Source organism: Microcaecilia unicolor, chromosome 2, assembly GCF_901765095.1.
Source record: "Microcaecilia unicolor chromosome 2, aMicUni1.1, whole genome shotgun sequence".
NCBI classification, from domain to species: domain Eukaryota; kingdom Metazoa; phylum Chordata; class Amphibia; order Gymnophiona; family Siphonopidae; genus Microcaecilia; species Microcaecilia unicolor.
Genome location: NC_044032.1, coordinates 210,005,652 through 210,020,440, shown reverse-complemented (window position 1 = coordinate 210,020,440; position 14,789 = coordinate 210,005,652). Strand labels below are relative to the sequence as shown.

Here is a 14,789-nt window from a genome sequence, read left to right as displayed (position 1 = left end):
AAAAGACAAAAAGGATGGTGAGGTGTTGAAAGCAGAAGGTGGACAATGTGGCCCTTAGGTATAGAGTGGTTTCAGATGGAGAATGGGAAAAGTCAGTATCAAGAAGAGAAATTGTACTGGAGTCATTGGAAATAGAAAGGAAAACTAAAAACCTGTAGAGATAAAATGTTTAGAGTAGAAGCCCCAAGTGGCCTAGTGGTTAGTGTGGTAGGCAGCTGATGGGAGCACTGGGCACCTGGAGCAGATGTCCTGAGTGCATCAGGGTGGGCTTAGGAGTTACCCCGGAGAATGCTGGGAGAAATATGCAGATGGTCTGCAAGACCTCAAAAGCAACCTGTAAGTTAAGAACCTCTAAGTTAAGGTCCCAGATTTTTACCACTTTCAACTGGCTTCATTGGCGAGGTATGAGGCTTTCTGGTTGCAGTTGAGGGAAGACCCATTAATGGAGCCTTCATTGCTCGGAGCAGAGTGTTCTCTATTACTGTCCTTCTCTGTTTCTATGTTGGGCACTATGCATCTTCCACTAGTACTTCAGTCCCACACCCTGTTAAAAGCTGCCAGAACTGCTGTAGCACCTATTTCCCTTTGGTTGAAGGTCTCCATCTCTTTATGGAATAATTCAAAATTGAAGGTAGGGAATAAAACAATCTCTTTGAAGACATGGCAGCAGTCTCAGATTTGGTCAGTTGGGCAGTTACTTCTTGGCCATCTAATGACCTTTTCTGAAGTTGTTCAGAGACTCCCCTCTTTGGAGATTGATAGATTTAAGTGGACCCAATTAATACACATGACTCTCAAGAAGGGAGAAGCAGAAGACAAGTCTTTATTAAGGCACTAAAGTAAGACCCAACACGGGTCCGTGTTTCGACAGACTGGACGCCTGCTTCAGGGGTCACAAGACTGCATAAAAACATATGTAAAACATTTAAATAACTTACAATTCTAAGTAAAAAATATATATTAATAACACCATACAATTAAAAGTGCATTTTGCTTCTTTATAGAGGTTCCTTCTTGTTTTCTTTGTGGCTCCATTTAATACACCACATTCAAAAGAGCTCAATTTTATTAGATGGTTTGTGTGAGCAAGCTGGCATGGCGTGGTTTGTTCACTTTTTATTGTATTTTGCAAGATAACAATTATACTGCAGTGTCTGGTTTATATCATGTGTGGAAAAAATGAGTTTAACGCAGATATGCTGATCCATACTAATTTCTTTATTGGTGCTCTGTTAATAGACCGCTGTTAAGCAATAGGGATGACCCAATCTCTGTTTTTCTTCTCACACAAGTTGATCTGGATGCCATGGAGGAAGTGGAGCGCAGGGCTTAGTTTCTCTTATGCTTGTTGGCACTGTTAGTGTACAAGTGGGACTTACCCCATATGTTATGATTGCCCAACAATTCAGTATTTCTGGTCTGAAATTTGGGAGGTAACTTGAAGAATTGTGGGTGCCATTTCATTTTTACAGTTGACACACCATCGTTTTGCCCATATTAATTGTACAGCAAAACATATTGATATTCTTCTCTCTATTGGCCTTCAAATGATCCTATCTAACTGGAAAAAGATGGTGTCTTTAAAATCTAATATTCTGATGGAATTATGTATTCCTTTTTAAGTGCTATGAGCTTCAAGCATATGGTAAAATGAAAATGACTTAGCAGCCGATTGCAGACTATTTAAGTACTTTATGATTTCTATTGGTATTGTACAATCCCATGCTGTTGGATTTTTATTTGTGGATATAGTGGAATTAGAAAAAGTACAGAGAAGGGTGACGAAAATGATAAAGGGGATGGGACGACTTCCCTATGAGGAAAGGCTGAAGCATCTAGGGCTCTTCAGCTTGGAGAAGAGACGACTGAGCGGAGATATGATAGAGGTCTGTAAAATAATGAGTGGAGTTGAACGGGTAGACGTGAATTGTTTACTCTTTCCAAAAATACTAGGGGGCATGCGATGAAGCTACAAAGTGGTAAATTTAATACGAATTGGAGAAAATCTTTTTTCACTCAATGTGTAATTAAACTCTGGAATTTGTTGCCAGAGAATGTAGTAAAGGCGGTTAGCTTAGCGGGGTTTAAAAAGGGTCTGGATGGCTTCCTAAAGGAAAAGTCCATAGACCATTATTAAATTTACTTGGGAAAATCCACTGCTTATTTCTGGGATAAGCATCATAAAATGTATTGAGCTTTTCTGGGATCTTGCCAGGTATTTGTGACCTGGCTTGGCCATTGTTGGAAACAGGATACTGGGCTTGATGGACCTTTGATCTGTCCCAGTGTGGCAATACTTATGTACTTGTTTCTTTTATACCTTGTAAAACTTTAATAAACTGTTTGAATTAAATAGCCTGCTCTGCTTGCTACCAGTAAGCCAGGCAAGACTCAGCTCAAGACAATCTGCCTTTTTCTTCCGCATTCTGTTGTTATGGAACACTTTGCCAGCATCTGTTCAGAGCCATGATTGCAGAGATTTAGATCAGTCCTTAAGATTTACTTGTCTGAGAAGGTATCTTGATACCCCTATGAATTATGAGGGTTAGTTCACTGGAGATGATTTTGGGGCCAATGTTTTCTGGTTTGTTACTCTTAAATTGTTTATATTTATATGGAGACCTTTTCTATCTAAAATGTTATTATATAGGAACCACTCCAGTTCTATCTGCATAGGGCAGTATATCAAGTTTCCCAATAAACATAAACTATGCAGAATCCTGCTTCACTCTGTTCTCCATACTCTGGATTGCCCTTGCTGTCAGGGAGAGAGATGCAGTTCATTGGAAATATTATCCAACTTTGTGTTTCATATTTTGTCTCCCCCACAATTCCTCTTCTCTTCCTGCATCTTGTTTGCAGTTCCTTGTTATGGAAGCTAACTAGATTAGCACAAAAGACTAGACCCACAGCTTGAAAGTTTAAAAATAGACTTGCATAACCAGAGCAGTACTTTTGAGGACGGTACCAAGATGGTGACTACACTTCGTTTCTCCTGATGTGTTGCCATTTCATGGATATCTGTCTTACTATGGTGAAAAGGAAGGACAAGATGAGGGGGTTTTCCTCAGAACCCCCTACCTTGCTTCTGGGAGTTTCAATGGACCACTGTGTAACAGTTCGTACCGAGAGAAGCTGATTCCATAGGAGCTCACTGAGGGCTTCACCAGAGACCGGTGGACCAGCTGAGACCTTTGAGATGGAGCATATGCTTAGTTCAAGGAGCATCCACCACAACCACTTCTGGAAGGCTGAGGTCTGCTCCTGCCACACTGGTGGCAACCAAAGTAGTCTGTCCTGATATGGTGCAAGGGGGTGGTAGCAATGCAGCACCCAAAGATCTGGTTTTGCCACAGGGAGCAGTCGCGCAGAGTGGTGTCCAGCTATCTGCAGTAGGAATGGAATCACTCTCACTCCTTTCTCCACCTTTGGTAGAAGATTTGTTTCAGGGTCGTCCTTCAGTGCAGGGGCTGGTGTTGGCAAGTTTTTCTCAGTCTTTTACCCAGATTCATCCCAAAGGCTGTACTTGATTTCAGTGTAAAACTTTAACTTTACATTTTGCAAACATGGGTCAATTGAGACTAAACTTAATAAAAAAAAACTAAAGATATCGTTCATTTAAACATCAGAGTAAGAAAATCTGATGATTCTATCTCTTACATGAAAAATGTGGAGTCTGTGTTAAATAAGGATAATTTGATTCTAAAAGCCAGTGTTGAAAATTTGGAGAATGCAGTTAGAAGCTGTGATTTAAGAGTGGTGAATTTTCCTCATATACCTTCAGTGTCTCCTAGACCTGTTTCTTGATTTTGAATGTTTCCTTTGATTCTGTTCCTCCTATTGTCAAAATATGTTGTGTATTCTCCAAAGAGATTTGATGATAGCCCTCAACTAAAAATGGTCCAATCATTGGACCCATTGGATGTTTCAGCTTTCCCGGAAACCTCTGATTCAGAAGTAGTTCAACCAGGCCCATTATAGATCATTTTAGTATTGGTTTCAGGTAAGGAATGGTTGCTCCGTTTGTTTTTTAGACACTAAGAAAAGACATTTATAAACTTTAACATTAGAATATATCCCATGTTTCAAGAGAGAGAGACAGAGGAAGAGGAGTCAATTTCTGCTACTACTTCCTACTGTTCAGCAAATGGGAGCTTTATTTTTCTTAAAGTTCTGGTGTAAATGTATTATAAAGTATAGGTCTCATACATTTGTGGTTTTATTTATTTTTTATTCTTCACAGTTGACTTCCTTTATTTCTACGAAGGGCAGTTATTGAAGGGGAGGAGAAATGACTTCATGTTCCTAACAGCAGTAGAGTAGTTCTATTGTTGTTTTCTCTCTTGTTAAGGAACTCAGTGCTTGCTGTACCTTTTCCTATTGTTATTTAATTTCTTTTGATTTTTGAACTTGAATTTCTCAATCTTGTGGACTTATCATTTATTTCCTACTATTTTTTTATTTATAAAATTTCATATAATCCAAATTGAATGACAGAAATAGAATTAAAAAAAAACAGGAAATATATATTTAAAGAGGAAATAACAATCACATATTAGTCCACAAGAGAAGGAGCAAAAATAAGGTAAATCAATATAGGAAAGTAAATAAATCATAAAGACAGTGGAGTGAATATAGCAGGCCAGTTAAGGATTAACTATGGAAACTGCTAAAACATTTATGAGCCTTTTACTAAAGATTAGCACACACTAATCCACCTTAAAGTATAAAACAGAAATGAGGATTTAAAAAAAAAAAAAAAATCAATTGTCTTACCTAAAACCAGGACTCAGAGTTTTAAGGCCGGTAAGTCTTTTCTGAGTTAGGTCCAAAAAAAGAATCGGGAAAAAGCACTGAACTGTCCCATAAACAGATCCCTCACATGGCCAAGGTATAATTCCAGCATCATAATCTGATCACGTTCCTGCAGAAAGGTTAGTGATAAAGTTCTTGAAGTCACTAACTTTGTGGAATTCTCTAGAAAAAACATCAGATCCACTTTATACTGTCTGTCATTGAGGCATACAAACTCTGGATGCTCACCCAGATCAAGATCGGTAGTAATGTCATAATTAAGTAGATAATTAAAGATATCACCTGTAGAGAAGAGTCTACTGTCCGAATAGCATCTCATAGCTGGTCCAAAATTACCTTAGATCTTCTCGCATCTAGACTCAGCTAACTTTCAGAGGGAATATGATGTTGCCAAGTCAGTGATACTTTTTGTTCCATACAGACAATAATTCCATTTCTCTAAACTGCAGAAAAGGCCACCAGGACGTTCCCCGTGGGAGCAGCTAAACTTACCCATCTCATATAGTGTTCACTCCAAAGCTCCCAGCCGGAGTGGTTCTCAGTTGCAGAGGTGCACTTCGCATGTCAATCTAGCCAACTTATATTCCAAACTATATCCCAACCTTGCAGGGCTGCCTGCATCCACACTTCCTCCAATACTGGACGGAAACTGATTCTCAAAAGTTGGCTGGACAATGTGGGGGAGGAGGGTCCTCGGACATGGGAGGGTAAGTCCAGGGTTTCCCTTACTCTTATGATTGCAGAGCTGAGTCCAACGCAATCTGTTCTGCCACCATCTTGGTCATCCAGCAGGTTTGAGACACTCTGATGTGGGTGACCCTACAGCATAGCCCTCCAAGTTATCGGCAAGCCCCTGCACCACAACAAAATGGTGTCCCTTTGGAGGATTATTTCTTATTAGTCTTAAACAGCATTGTATTAGTTACGTGGAGGGGCATTTTTGAAATGGACGTTCAAGTTGCGATTTGGATGTCCTTGCAAAATGGCAAAATCCAGGAGCGGGGAAACCCACATTTTCGAAACAAGATGGACGTCCATCTTTTCAAAAATACCGTCAGAGACGTCCAAATCCTTAGATTTGGTCGTCCCTAGACATGGACGTTTCTGGCTTTCGGCAGTTTTCGAAACCAAAGACATACATGTCAAAAACAGCCAAAATGCAAGCCATTTGGTTGTGGGAGGAGCCAGCATTTATAGTGCACTGGTCCCTTTGACATGCCAGGACAGCAACCGGGCACCCTAGGGGGCACTGCAATGGACTTCATAAATTGCTGCCAGGAACATATCTCCCTTACCTTGTGTGCTGAGCCCCCCCAAAACCCACTACCTACAACTGTACACCACTACCATAGCCCTTACGGATGAAGGGGGGCACCTATATATGGGTACAGTGGGTTTGTGGTGGGTTTTGGAGAGCTCGCTATTCCTTCCATAAATGTAACAGGTGGGGGGGGGGGGTATGGGCCTGGGTCCGCCTGTCTGAAGTGCACTGCAGTACCCACTAAAACTGCTCCAGGGACCTGCATTGCTGTCATGGACCTGAGTATGACATCTGAGGCTAGCAAGACATGCATGCCTGTTCCTTTCCGAATTGCTAAGAGATTGGTAAGGGAAGGGCTTTTTCTGTTTATTTAGTGCATCTGGCTGAAGGTAAGGGAGCTAAGTACCTGGGAGCAATTTGTGAAGTCCACTGCAGTGCCCCCTAGGGTGCCCGGTTGGTGTCCTGGCATGTCAGGGGGACCAGTGCACTACAAATGCTGGCTCCTCCCACGACCAAATGGCTTGGATTTGGTCATTTCTGAGATGGGCGACCTCGCTTTCCATTATTGCTGAAAATCAGAAACAACCAAGTCCTGGGAACGACCATCTCTAAGGTCGACCTAAATTTGCTGATTTGGGCATCTTCGACCGTATTATCGAAACGCAGGATGGACGCCCATCTTGTTTCGATAATACGGGTTTCCCCGCCCCTTGCTGCAAGGACGTCCCCAGGAAAACTTGGGCATCCCTTTCGATTATGCCCCTCTAAAGGCCCTCTCAAAGACTATCACTAACCACACCCTCTCCAAAAGACATTACACAATGTGATACCCGCAAGCGAGCCTTCTCCATAGTAGCCCACACACTCTGGAATGCACTGCCTGAAAGGCTCCACTTAATACATGACTATCTCTACTTCAGGAAGCAGGTGAAAGCTTGGCTCTTCAACCAGGCCTTTAATGGAAGAAGTAACTAACTTGTTAGTCTCACTTACACACACAAAGAGTGGCATGGGCTGCACATACTGCAGCAGGGCGTGTTTATCCACTCCTACTGTAGCTGGGATAATATTTAACCATCTCTCTGACCTCATGTGCACCTTTCTTTAAATTAGTCACCTAATTTTCTAACTCCTCTTACTCTCTTACCTGTCCATATGTTAACCATCTCATTGACCTCAATGTGCAATTTTCTTTAATTTTAGTCTCCTGATTTTCTAACTCCTTTTACTCTCTTACCTATCTATACGTTCCATCTTTGCTTATACACTACACTGTCAATTAAAATGTTCTATTACATACTGTGTTGACATTGTAAGTAGTATGCTATGCCATGCTTTGTATTGTTATTTGAATATTTTTGCTTTTGTAATTGTCTATTGGTCATGTTTGATATATTCTTAGTGTATTTCTTCAAAAGGGCAGTAAATAAATACTTGATCATGGTCTTTCTTTAGTGTTTCTGGGACATAGACCATTGAAATCCACCCGGCTCTGTCTTTATGTTCCAACTACTGGATTTTCAGTCAAAGCCCACTCCAGCCCATCCTAAACTGGTTTTCTTTTTTTTTTTCTCCTGGACTTCCTGTACAAGAGTGGAATTTTGTTATAAATGCAATTAAAAGTTTAAATAAAAAAATTAAAATAGACTTGCATGATTTTTCATTACGTTAATGGGACAGGGAATGTGGCTAGTCCTCCTACAAGCACAAAAGGATTATGGAGGGTAATTTTGGACTTGTCACATTAGGTACCTTTTATAAAATATGCACCTAGAACTAGCCCCAATAGCACACAAATGCTCAATACACATATTTATACCTGTTCTCATTGTATACCCACTTATTTTATAAAATACACTCATACACTGCAGCCCCACCTCTACCCCTAACCTAAGCCCTGAGAATGTCTTCACACAGTCTTCTTGATGTGTATATTTATACATGCATATACATATATATAGCCATGCATAGGTACCAACCCTGCTGAATATTGGAGAACTGGCTCCTATGCAGCCATGCAATTTTATAAAGGCTCTTTTCTACTTCTAACTTAAGAGTTTTACTTTGAAAACACAGACATTTAAAAATTGGGACTTTTCAATGGTTGTAGTTTGGTCTGCTGATCTTCATACAATCAGCATAGGTTTGTTTTTTTTTGTTTGTTTTTTTGCTTTATATACTTAAATTTGCCTTTATTCCTTAGGAGGAGACGAGATAACGATGATCCTATGAACCAAAGATACCTGGAGAAAAAAATACAAAGAAGCAATGAAGACAAAGAAATCCTGAACAGAAATGTGGAGAAAGAGATGTCTTCAAAAGAGGGGAAGGTTCAGCTGACCACACCCCAGAAACCCAGACAGGGAAAGGGAACAGTGCAGGAGATAGGCAGGGACCAGACTCCCCGCTTTTCAGCTGAGAAATGGAGGCGTCAGGAGGACCGAGATACCAAGGAAAAACGTTGTTTTATCTGTGGGAAAGAAGGACACATCAAGAAAGAGTGCCCTCAGTATAAAGGAGTCATAGGTAGGAAGCTGATAGCAAATGGAACTAATTTGAGATTTCGAATATATTGATGCATGATGCCAATTGAGGCTGGCCCTAGCACTGGGCAGACTAGGCAACTGCCTAGGGTGGCACCATTTTAGGGACAACAGAGCATGCAAGTAGTTTAAAAAGTCCAAGTAGAGGTATTCCCCTTTCAAACCCTCCCCCCCCCCCCCCCCCCCCACACAAAAAAAAAAAAGAAACACTGCAGGACACAGGCATCAGTATAAAGTACTTTCTGCCTTCTCTTTCCTTCTCATGTAGTCCAGCATATCTCCTCTCTCTTCCTTTCTTGCCCAACCAGAAGCTCCTCTTCCTTCCTTCCACCTGTGATCCTCCCCAACTCCTCAAACCTTGGTGATTTCCATCATGGCTCCAATTTTAACATGGAAACCAATTTGACACTTTGCTGGAGGGTGTCGGGAAAGAAGGGTCTATGAATTGCACATGCTCCGTTATGGGGGGGGGGGGGGGGTTTGAGCATAGTTGATGGGGGGGAGATTTGGGGCAGGGGTTGGATGTGATAGAAGATTTGATTGCATATTGTTATTGTGCTGTCTTTTCCGTTTTGTATTTCTGCCATATTTTACAATAAAAGGTTTTGGGGAAAATAAAAAACATGGAAACCTCAGCAGTAAGTAGAAGGGTAAGGTCCAGCTTCTGTACTTCTCTGCTAGGTCTCTCTCTCTAATGCACAACTCCTGTTGTCATGGTGCCTGAACCCAAGCCTGTGCAGGACCTTACCCTTCTGCTTACTGCTGACATTTTCATATTAAAATTGGAGCCAGATGGAAACCACCAAGTTTTGAGGGGACAGGATGGATCACCTGGGGGGGAGGGAGGGTATACTGAAGTACATAAAAGAGAGAAAAGATGCAGAATCATATTTGGGGAGAGATGAGGATGATGATTGGCAAATGCTAGGGTGGGAGAAGAAATCTGATTCTGGGTCTGCGATAAGGGGGCTAATGCAGGGGCTGGTGATGGCAGAAAGGGGGTTCACACAGGTATGTGGTGGGAGTGGCAGAGAGTGGGGTGATACTATGGCTGGGAGAAGGAGCCTTTGCATTCTTTTATGGAGTTCCCCCTTTTTATTAATGTGTGAACTGCTTTGACTTCACCTATGTAAAGGCGGAATATCAAATAAAGGAATAAACATGTGGGGTGGAGATGGAAGAGCATATGCTAAAAGATAGGGGTGGGAGAAAGGGTTCAATTCTGAGTCTGGGAGAAGGGCACTGAGGATGTGGCTGACGAAGTAGGTGGGAGAAGGGGGCTGATGCTTGAGGACTGAGAAGGACAGATACTTGGGAAGGGGGCAAATCAAGGGCAGAAAGACAGAGAGATGGATGCCGGGGTTAATGTAGAAAAAAAAGGCATGGAAAGTGGATATTCAAGGAGGTAGATAGGCAGATAACTAGGGAAGGGAGGAAGAAAGTATAGGAGATGAGGAAGGAGAATGAATGCTAGGGGTGTGGACAGTAGGGAGCATAAGGGAAATTTTAAGAAGGCTCATGCTTGAATGTTCACCTAGGGCGTCTGATCCCTTGAACTGGCTTGATGCTAGAACCAAGTTTTGTTCCCCTTCAGTTGCATCCTTTTGAATTTATATTGCTGAAATAATATTCTGAGCAGCAGATCATGCTTAAAGTGTGATGGAGAGGCAGTTTTATCTAAGAGTGTTGGACAGCAGTTGCATGATGGCCATTTGTGCTTCAGTAATCATTTAAAGTTGAAAGGTTTTTTTTTTTTCCAGTTGAATATACCAGGGGAAGTGGAAACCTGAAATTAAAGTAATTGATTTCTTTCTTAATTTATTTTTGGAGGGTGCAGAAATAGAGTACAGTGTTACTGGCAGTGTAGTTTGAAAATTTGTTTACCTGAAAATTGTTCATGTACTCATGTAGTGTGTATACTAGAGAATATATCTTTTAAGTATTGCTTGATCTTTAGGCTGCAGATGTGTTTTTTCATAGTATTCAAAATCAGTGTACCGTTTTCACATCAGAAACATTTTTTAAATGCTAAAAAGAGAAGTTTAACTCTTAAAATTTAACTGAAAATTGTGGTTGCTTTGTTAGTCCACCAAGATATATGGATAGGTGCAGTGGCGTAGGAAGGGCGGGAGGGGTGGTCCGCCCCGGGTGCACACGCTCGGGGGAGGGGGTGCCGGCCCCGCTGGTTCCCTGCTCTCTCTGCCCCAGAACAGGTTACTTCCTGTTCCGGGGCAGAGAGAGCAGGGAACCAGCGGGGCCGACGCAGCTCCGAGTGACGTGCACTCGGAGCGGATCGGCCCTCCCGCAGGTAAGAATGCGGTCCGGGAGGGGTTGCGCTTGGGGGGGGGTCGCGCCGTGCTGCACCCGGGGGAGGGGGGTGCGCACCGGCGACCCGCCCCGGGTGCCATTAGCCCTCGCTACGGCACTGGATAGGTGTGAACAAATAAGTTGTAAGTGATACCTTTGTATTGTACTAACAATATTTCTTAATAATTTGAAAGAAAAGGCTCACATTCATGCTTCTTTATGAATATAATATACATCAGGGGTTCTCAAGCCAGTCCTCAGGACATACTTTGCCAGTCAGGTTTTCAGGATATCCACAATGATTTTGCATTAATTACATTTGCATGCACTACTTCCATTTTATGCAAATCTAGTCCATATATTTTCATTGTGGGGTATCCAGAAAACCTGACTGACAAAGTTGTGTCCTGAGGATTGGGTTGAGAACCACTGATATACATGATCCAGTGCATAAAGTGAGAAAATGAATGCTACATTGGTGAATCAAGCCAAAAATTGAAGACACATCTCGTTCATACTATAAAATATTTTTTTATTTATGTAAAATATTTGTAGCCCATATATTGCCACAGTTCTAAGTAACGGTATAACATCAGAAATAAAATTGCAGCACAGTGTAAAAAAAAGGACATAGCACAAATAATTTAACTGCTGCAGGATCCAGCTTTCTTCAGCAACACACAGCCAGGTATGGTGTCTGTACACGTCTGTTCATCCTGGCCAGGCGGACGGTAGTACACTCCTATCATTATCCTTTTCCCCTTTACACATGGAATTTCAATCCACAGTGATTCCAAGAAGTGTTTTTGTTTCCTGCAGAATTTTCAATCAATTTGATTCAAGGCTCTCGTTAATATACAACCCCTCCACCGATTCGATCCACCCTATCACTACGATATAATTTGTACCCTGGTATGACAGTGTCCCACTGGTTATGCTCCTTCCACCAGGTCTCAGAGATGCCTGTTATATCTAATTTTTCATTTAGTACAATATATTCTAACTCTCCCATCTTATTTGTTAGGCTCCTGGCATTCGCATATAGACATTTCAAATGTGTTTGCTACTCCTATTTACATCATGCTTAGTACTTGACAGTACTAATTTGCAATCTTTTGTCTGATTCTTATTTAGGGACATCTGATCTACTATGGTCTCTCTTGCAACCTCACTATCAGGATACCCTATCTTCCCTGTTTTGATGATATCTTTGAAAGATACCTTATCCCGAACCATGCGCTTTTGAGCGACTGTCTGCCTTCCCCCCATTTCTAGTTTAAAAGCTGCTCTATCTCCTTTTTAAATGTCGACACCAGCAGCCTGGTCGCACCCTGGTTAAGGTGGAGCCCATCCTTTCGGAATAGGCTCCCCCTTCCACAGAATGTTGCCCAGTTCCTAACAAATCTAAAACTCTCCTCCCTGCACCATCGTCTCATCCACACAATGAGACTCCAGAGCTCTGCCTGTCTCTTGGGCCCTGCGCATGGAACAGGTAGCATTTCAGAAAATGTACTACCATCCTAGCATTGTTGTTTTCGGTGAGCCTGGTAGATAGGGATTCCCAGCTGTGAGAATATGAAGGCCTATTTTCCTTAGAAAAAGCAAAGTTACTCACCTGTAGCAGGTGCTCGACGAGGACATTAGGCCAGTTATTCTCGCATACCCTCCCACTTCCCCTTGGAGTTGTGTGACTGAGGGTCCCTTGCTTGCGCATCGTGCATACACGGTCAGATGCTGCTAGAAAATTCTATAATAGTCTTGCTAGTCGGTGTGCGCACTGGGTTCTGTCGGATGACATCACCCAGCTGTGAAGTACATGGCCTGTTGTCCTTTGCTTTATTTAACCCTGTGCATAACTTTCAAGTTCTATGAATGTATTAGTCCAATTAAAGATATCCCGTTTCATTTGTTTGTTAAACTTGGTATATTTAATATCCATTTCATTTTATAACATCTGATATTTTCTCCATTTCCTTTATCAATGCTGATTTTAAATATGATAAATGTATTACTTTGTATGCATTAATTTCAGTTGTGGATATTTTAAATATTTTTCAAAAGTTTCAGTTACAAATTATTTATTTGTTTTAGGAGGTTCAAAACCTGATGCCTTGTGTGGATCTCCCTCTTCCCCAAAAGTACTGAAACATGCTGGGAGAGCAATTCAGGTAAAGTTGGCAAATCTATACAAGCAGTAGAACAGCTTCTTTAAGGCAGTATTTCTCAACCAGTGTGTCCTTGGGAATTCTTTGGTGTGATGCATGATCCTCTACCCCCAACTCCACAGTTCACTCCCCCAAAGCAGGCACAGCACTGTCTCCTGATTTTAACATACAAATTACATGCTTACACTGCCATTGCAAGCTGAGCTAAGGTGATTCTATGGCTCTTCTCCAGAAGAGTCCACCATCATCAAAGATCTTTCCCAGAAGATACCCACTGACATTGTTGCCTGGCCAACAAAGAAAGAAAAACCTTTGCAGAATGAACTGGCAGCTGACTTTCTGAACTTCCTTCCTGAGGACAAAAATAGCATTGTTGGAGGAGTCCCCTCACTGCCATGGCTTATCTCATTCCTTCTGAGAATTAAAATATTCCACCACCACCCTCCCCCAATCACAGCTTACCCTGAAATTACTTCCCAAACTTTAAAAAAAAAAAAAAAAACCTTTATCAGAGGAGCCCCCCTGCGACTGCTGACATGGCTTACCTTTTGCCTCACAGACTTTAGTAGAGCTGTGTAGAAGTCGTCCCCCACCACTACCACAGGTTGGTATGTGTATTTATTAATTTGGCTTGCTATATCGCTTTTTCTAACCAGCAATTCAAAGTGGTGTACAATAGTAAAAATACAACATAAATCAGGTCGGAAGTGGAACTACAAAAACTGATAGGAAAGATAGGTGTAGTGCCAAGACAGATTAGCATTCTCAGAATTCAGAAGCGGAAGAAATTTTCTGAGCATGTGCATACTTTCTATGCATTGCATTCCTTCAGAGGTGTCTCATTTTTTTTCTGTTCTGCTGTGCTAGACACATTCAAATAGATCGGACTTCAGGTACAAAGAATCTCCATACCGTTGACTTAGCATAGTCTTTGTGCCAGTGTCTCTACTGATGCTAAGCATTGAAGTCTCAGCAGACATGTAATGACACAGATAAGCTTAAGAAAAATCAGTATGTCATTTTGGCAGAACGATCAGTGGTCTGCTGTGCCAAGGGCAGTGTATAAACCACGGAGGGAGCGGTTTAAACTACCCCTTTCCTCTTAGTATGGAGTAGTTCTGAGAAGTTCTGGTCTAGAACTTCAACCACAGCAATAACTGGAGGAGTGGCCTAGTGGTTAGGGTGGTGGACTTTGGTCCTGAGGAACTGAGTTCGATTCCCACTTCAGGCACAGGCAGCTCCTTGTGACTCTGGGCAAGTCACTTAACCCTCCATTGCCCCACGTAAGCCGCATTGAGCCTGCCCTGAGTGGGAAAGCGCGGGGTACAAATGTAACAACAACAACAACTGCACACAGACTAGCAAGGTTCCGTTCTTCAGCTCTGTGGCAGGATGTGCATCAGAAGCTGTCCGTTGCTTCATGTGTGAAAGAGAATTTGGTAGAATAGACAAAGAAACCATAGACCCTGCAAAAGATTGTCAGTTCAGTATTCTGACACTGCAGTCAATGTTTCATTTAATGCCATTTGAAGTTCTACCTTTAATATTCAGCACTGGCTGATATCCGGATATCAGATGTGACTGCTACTCTTATCCAGATAGCTTCATGGCAGAATGTAGTGATTTTCAGCAACATTATCACATGCATGTCCACAGTCAATGGGACTCAAATGAGTAGCAGGTACTGCTACCTGGATA

At 41.9% G+C, this 14,789-nt stretch overlaps 1 protein-coding gene across 1 annotated transcript in view; it reads left to right on the top strand.

Moving 5' to 3' along the window:
* TUT7 (terminal uridylyl transferase 7) overlaps positions 1 to 14,789 on the top strand; it is a 242,055-nt gene that overhangs the window by 220,419 nt on the left and 6,847 nt on the right. The window contains 2 exon segments of the mRNA XM_030193686.1: positions 8,280 to 8,602; positions 13,018 to 13,094. Of these exon segments, the coding sequence (XP_030049546.1) occupies positions 8,280 to 8,602; positions 13,018 to 13,094 (400 nt within the window).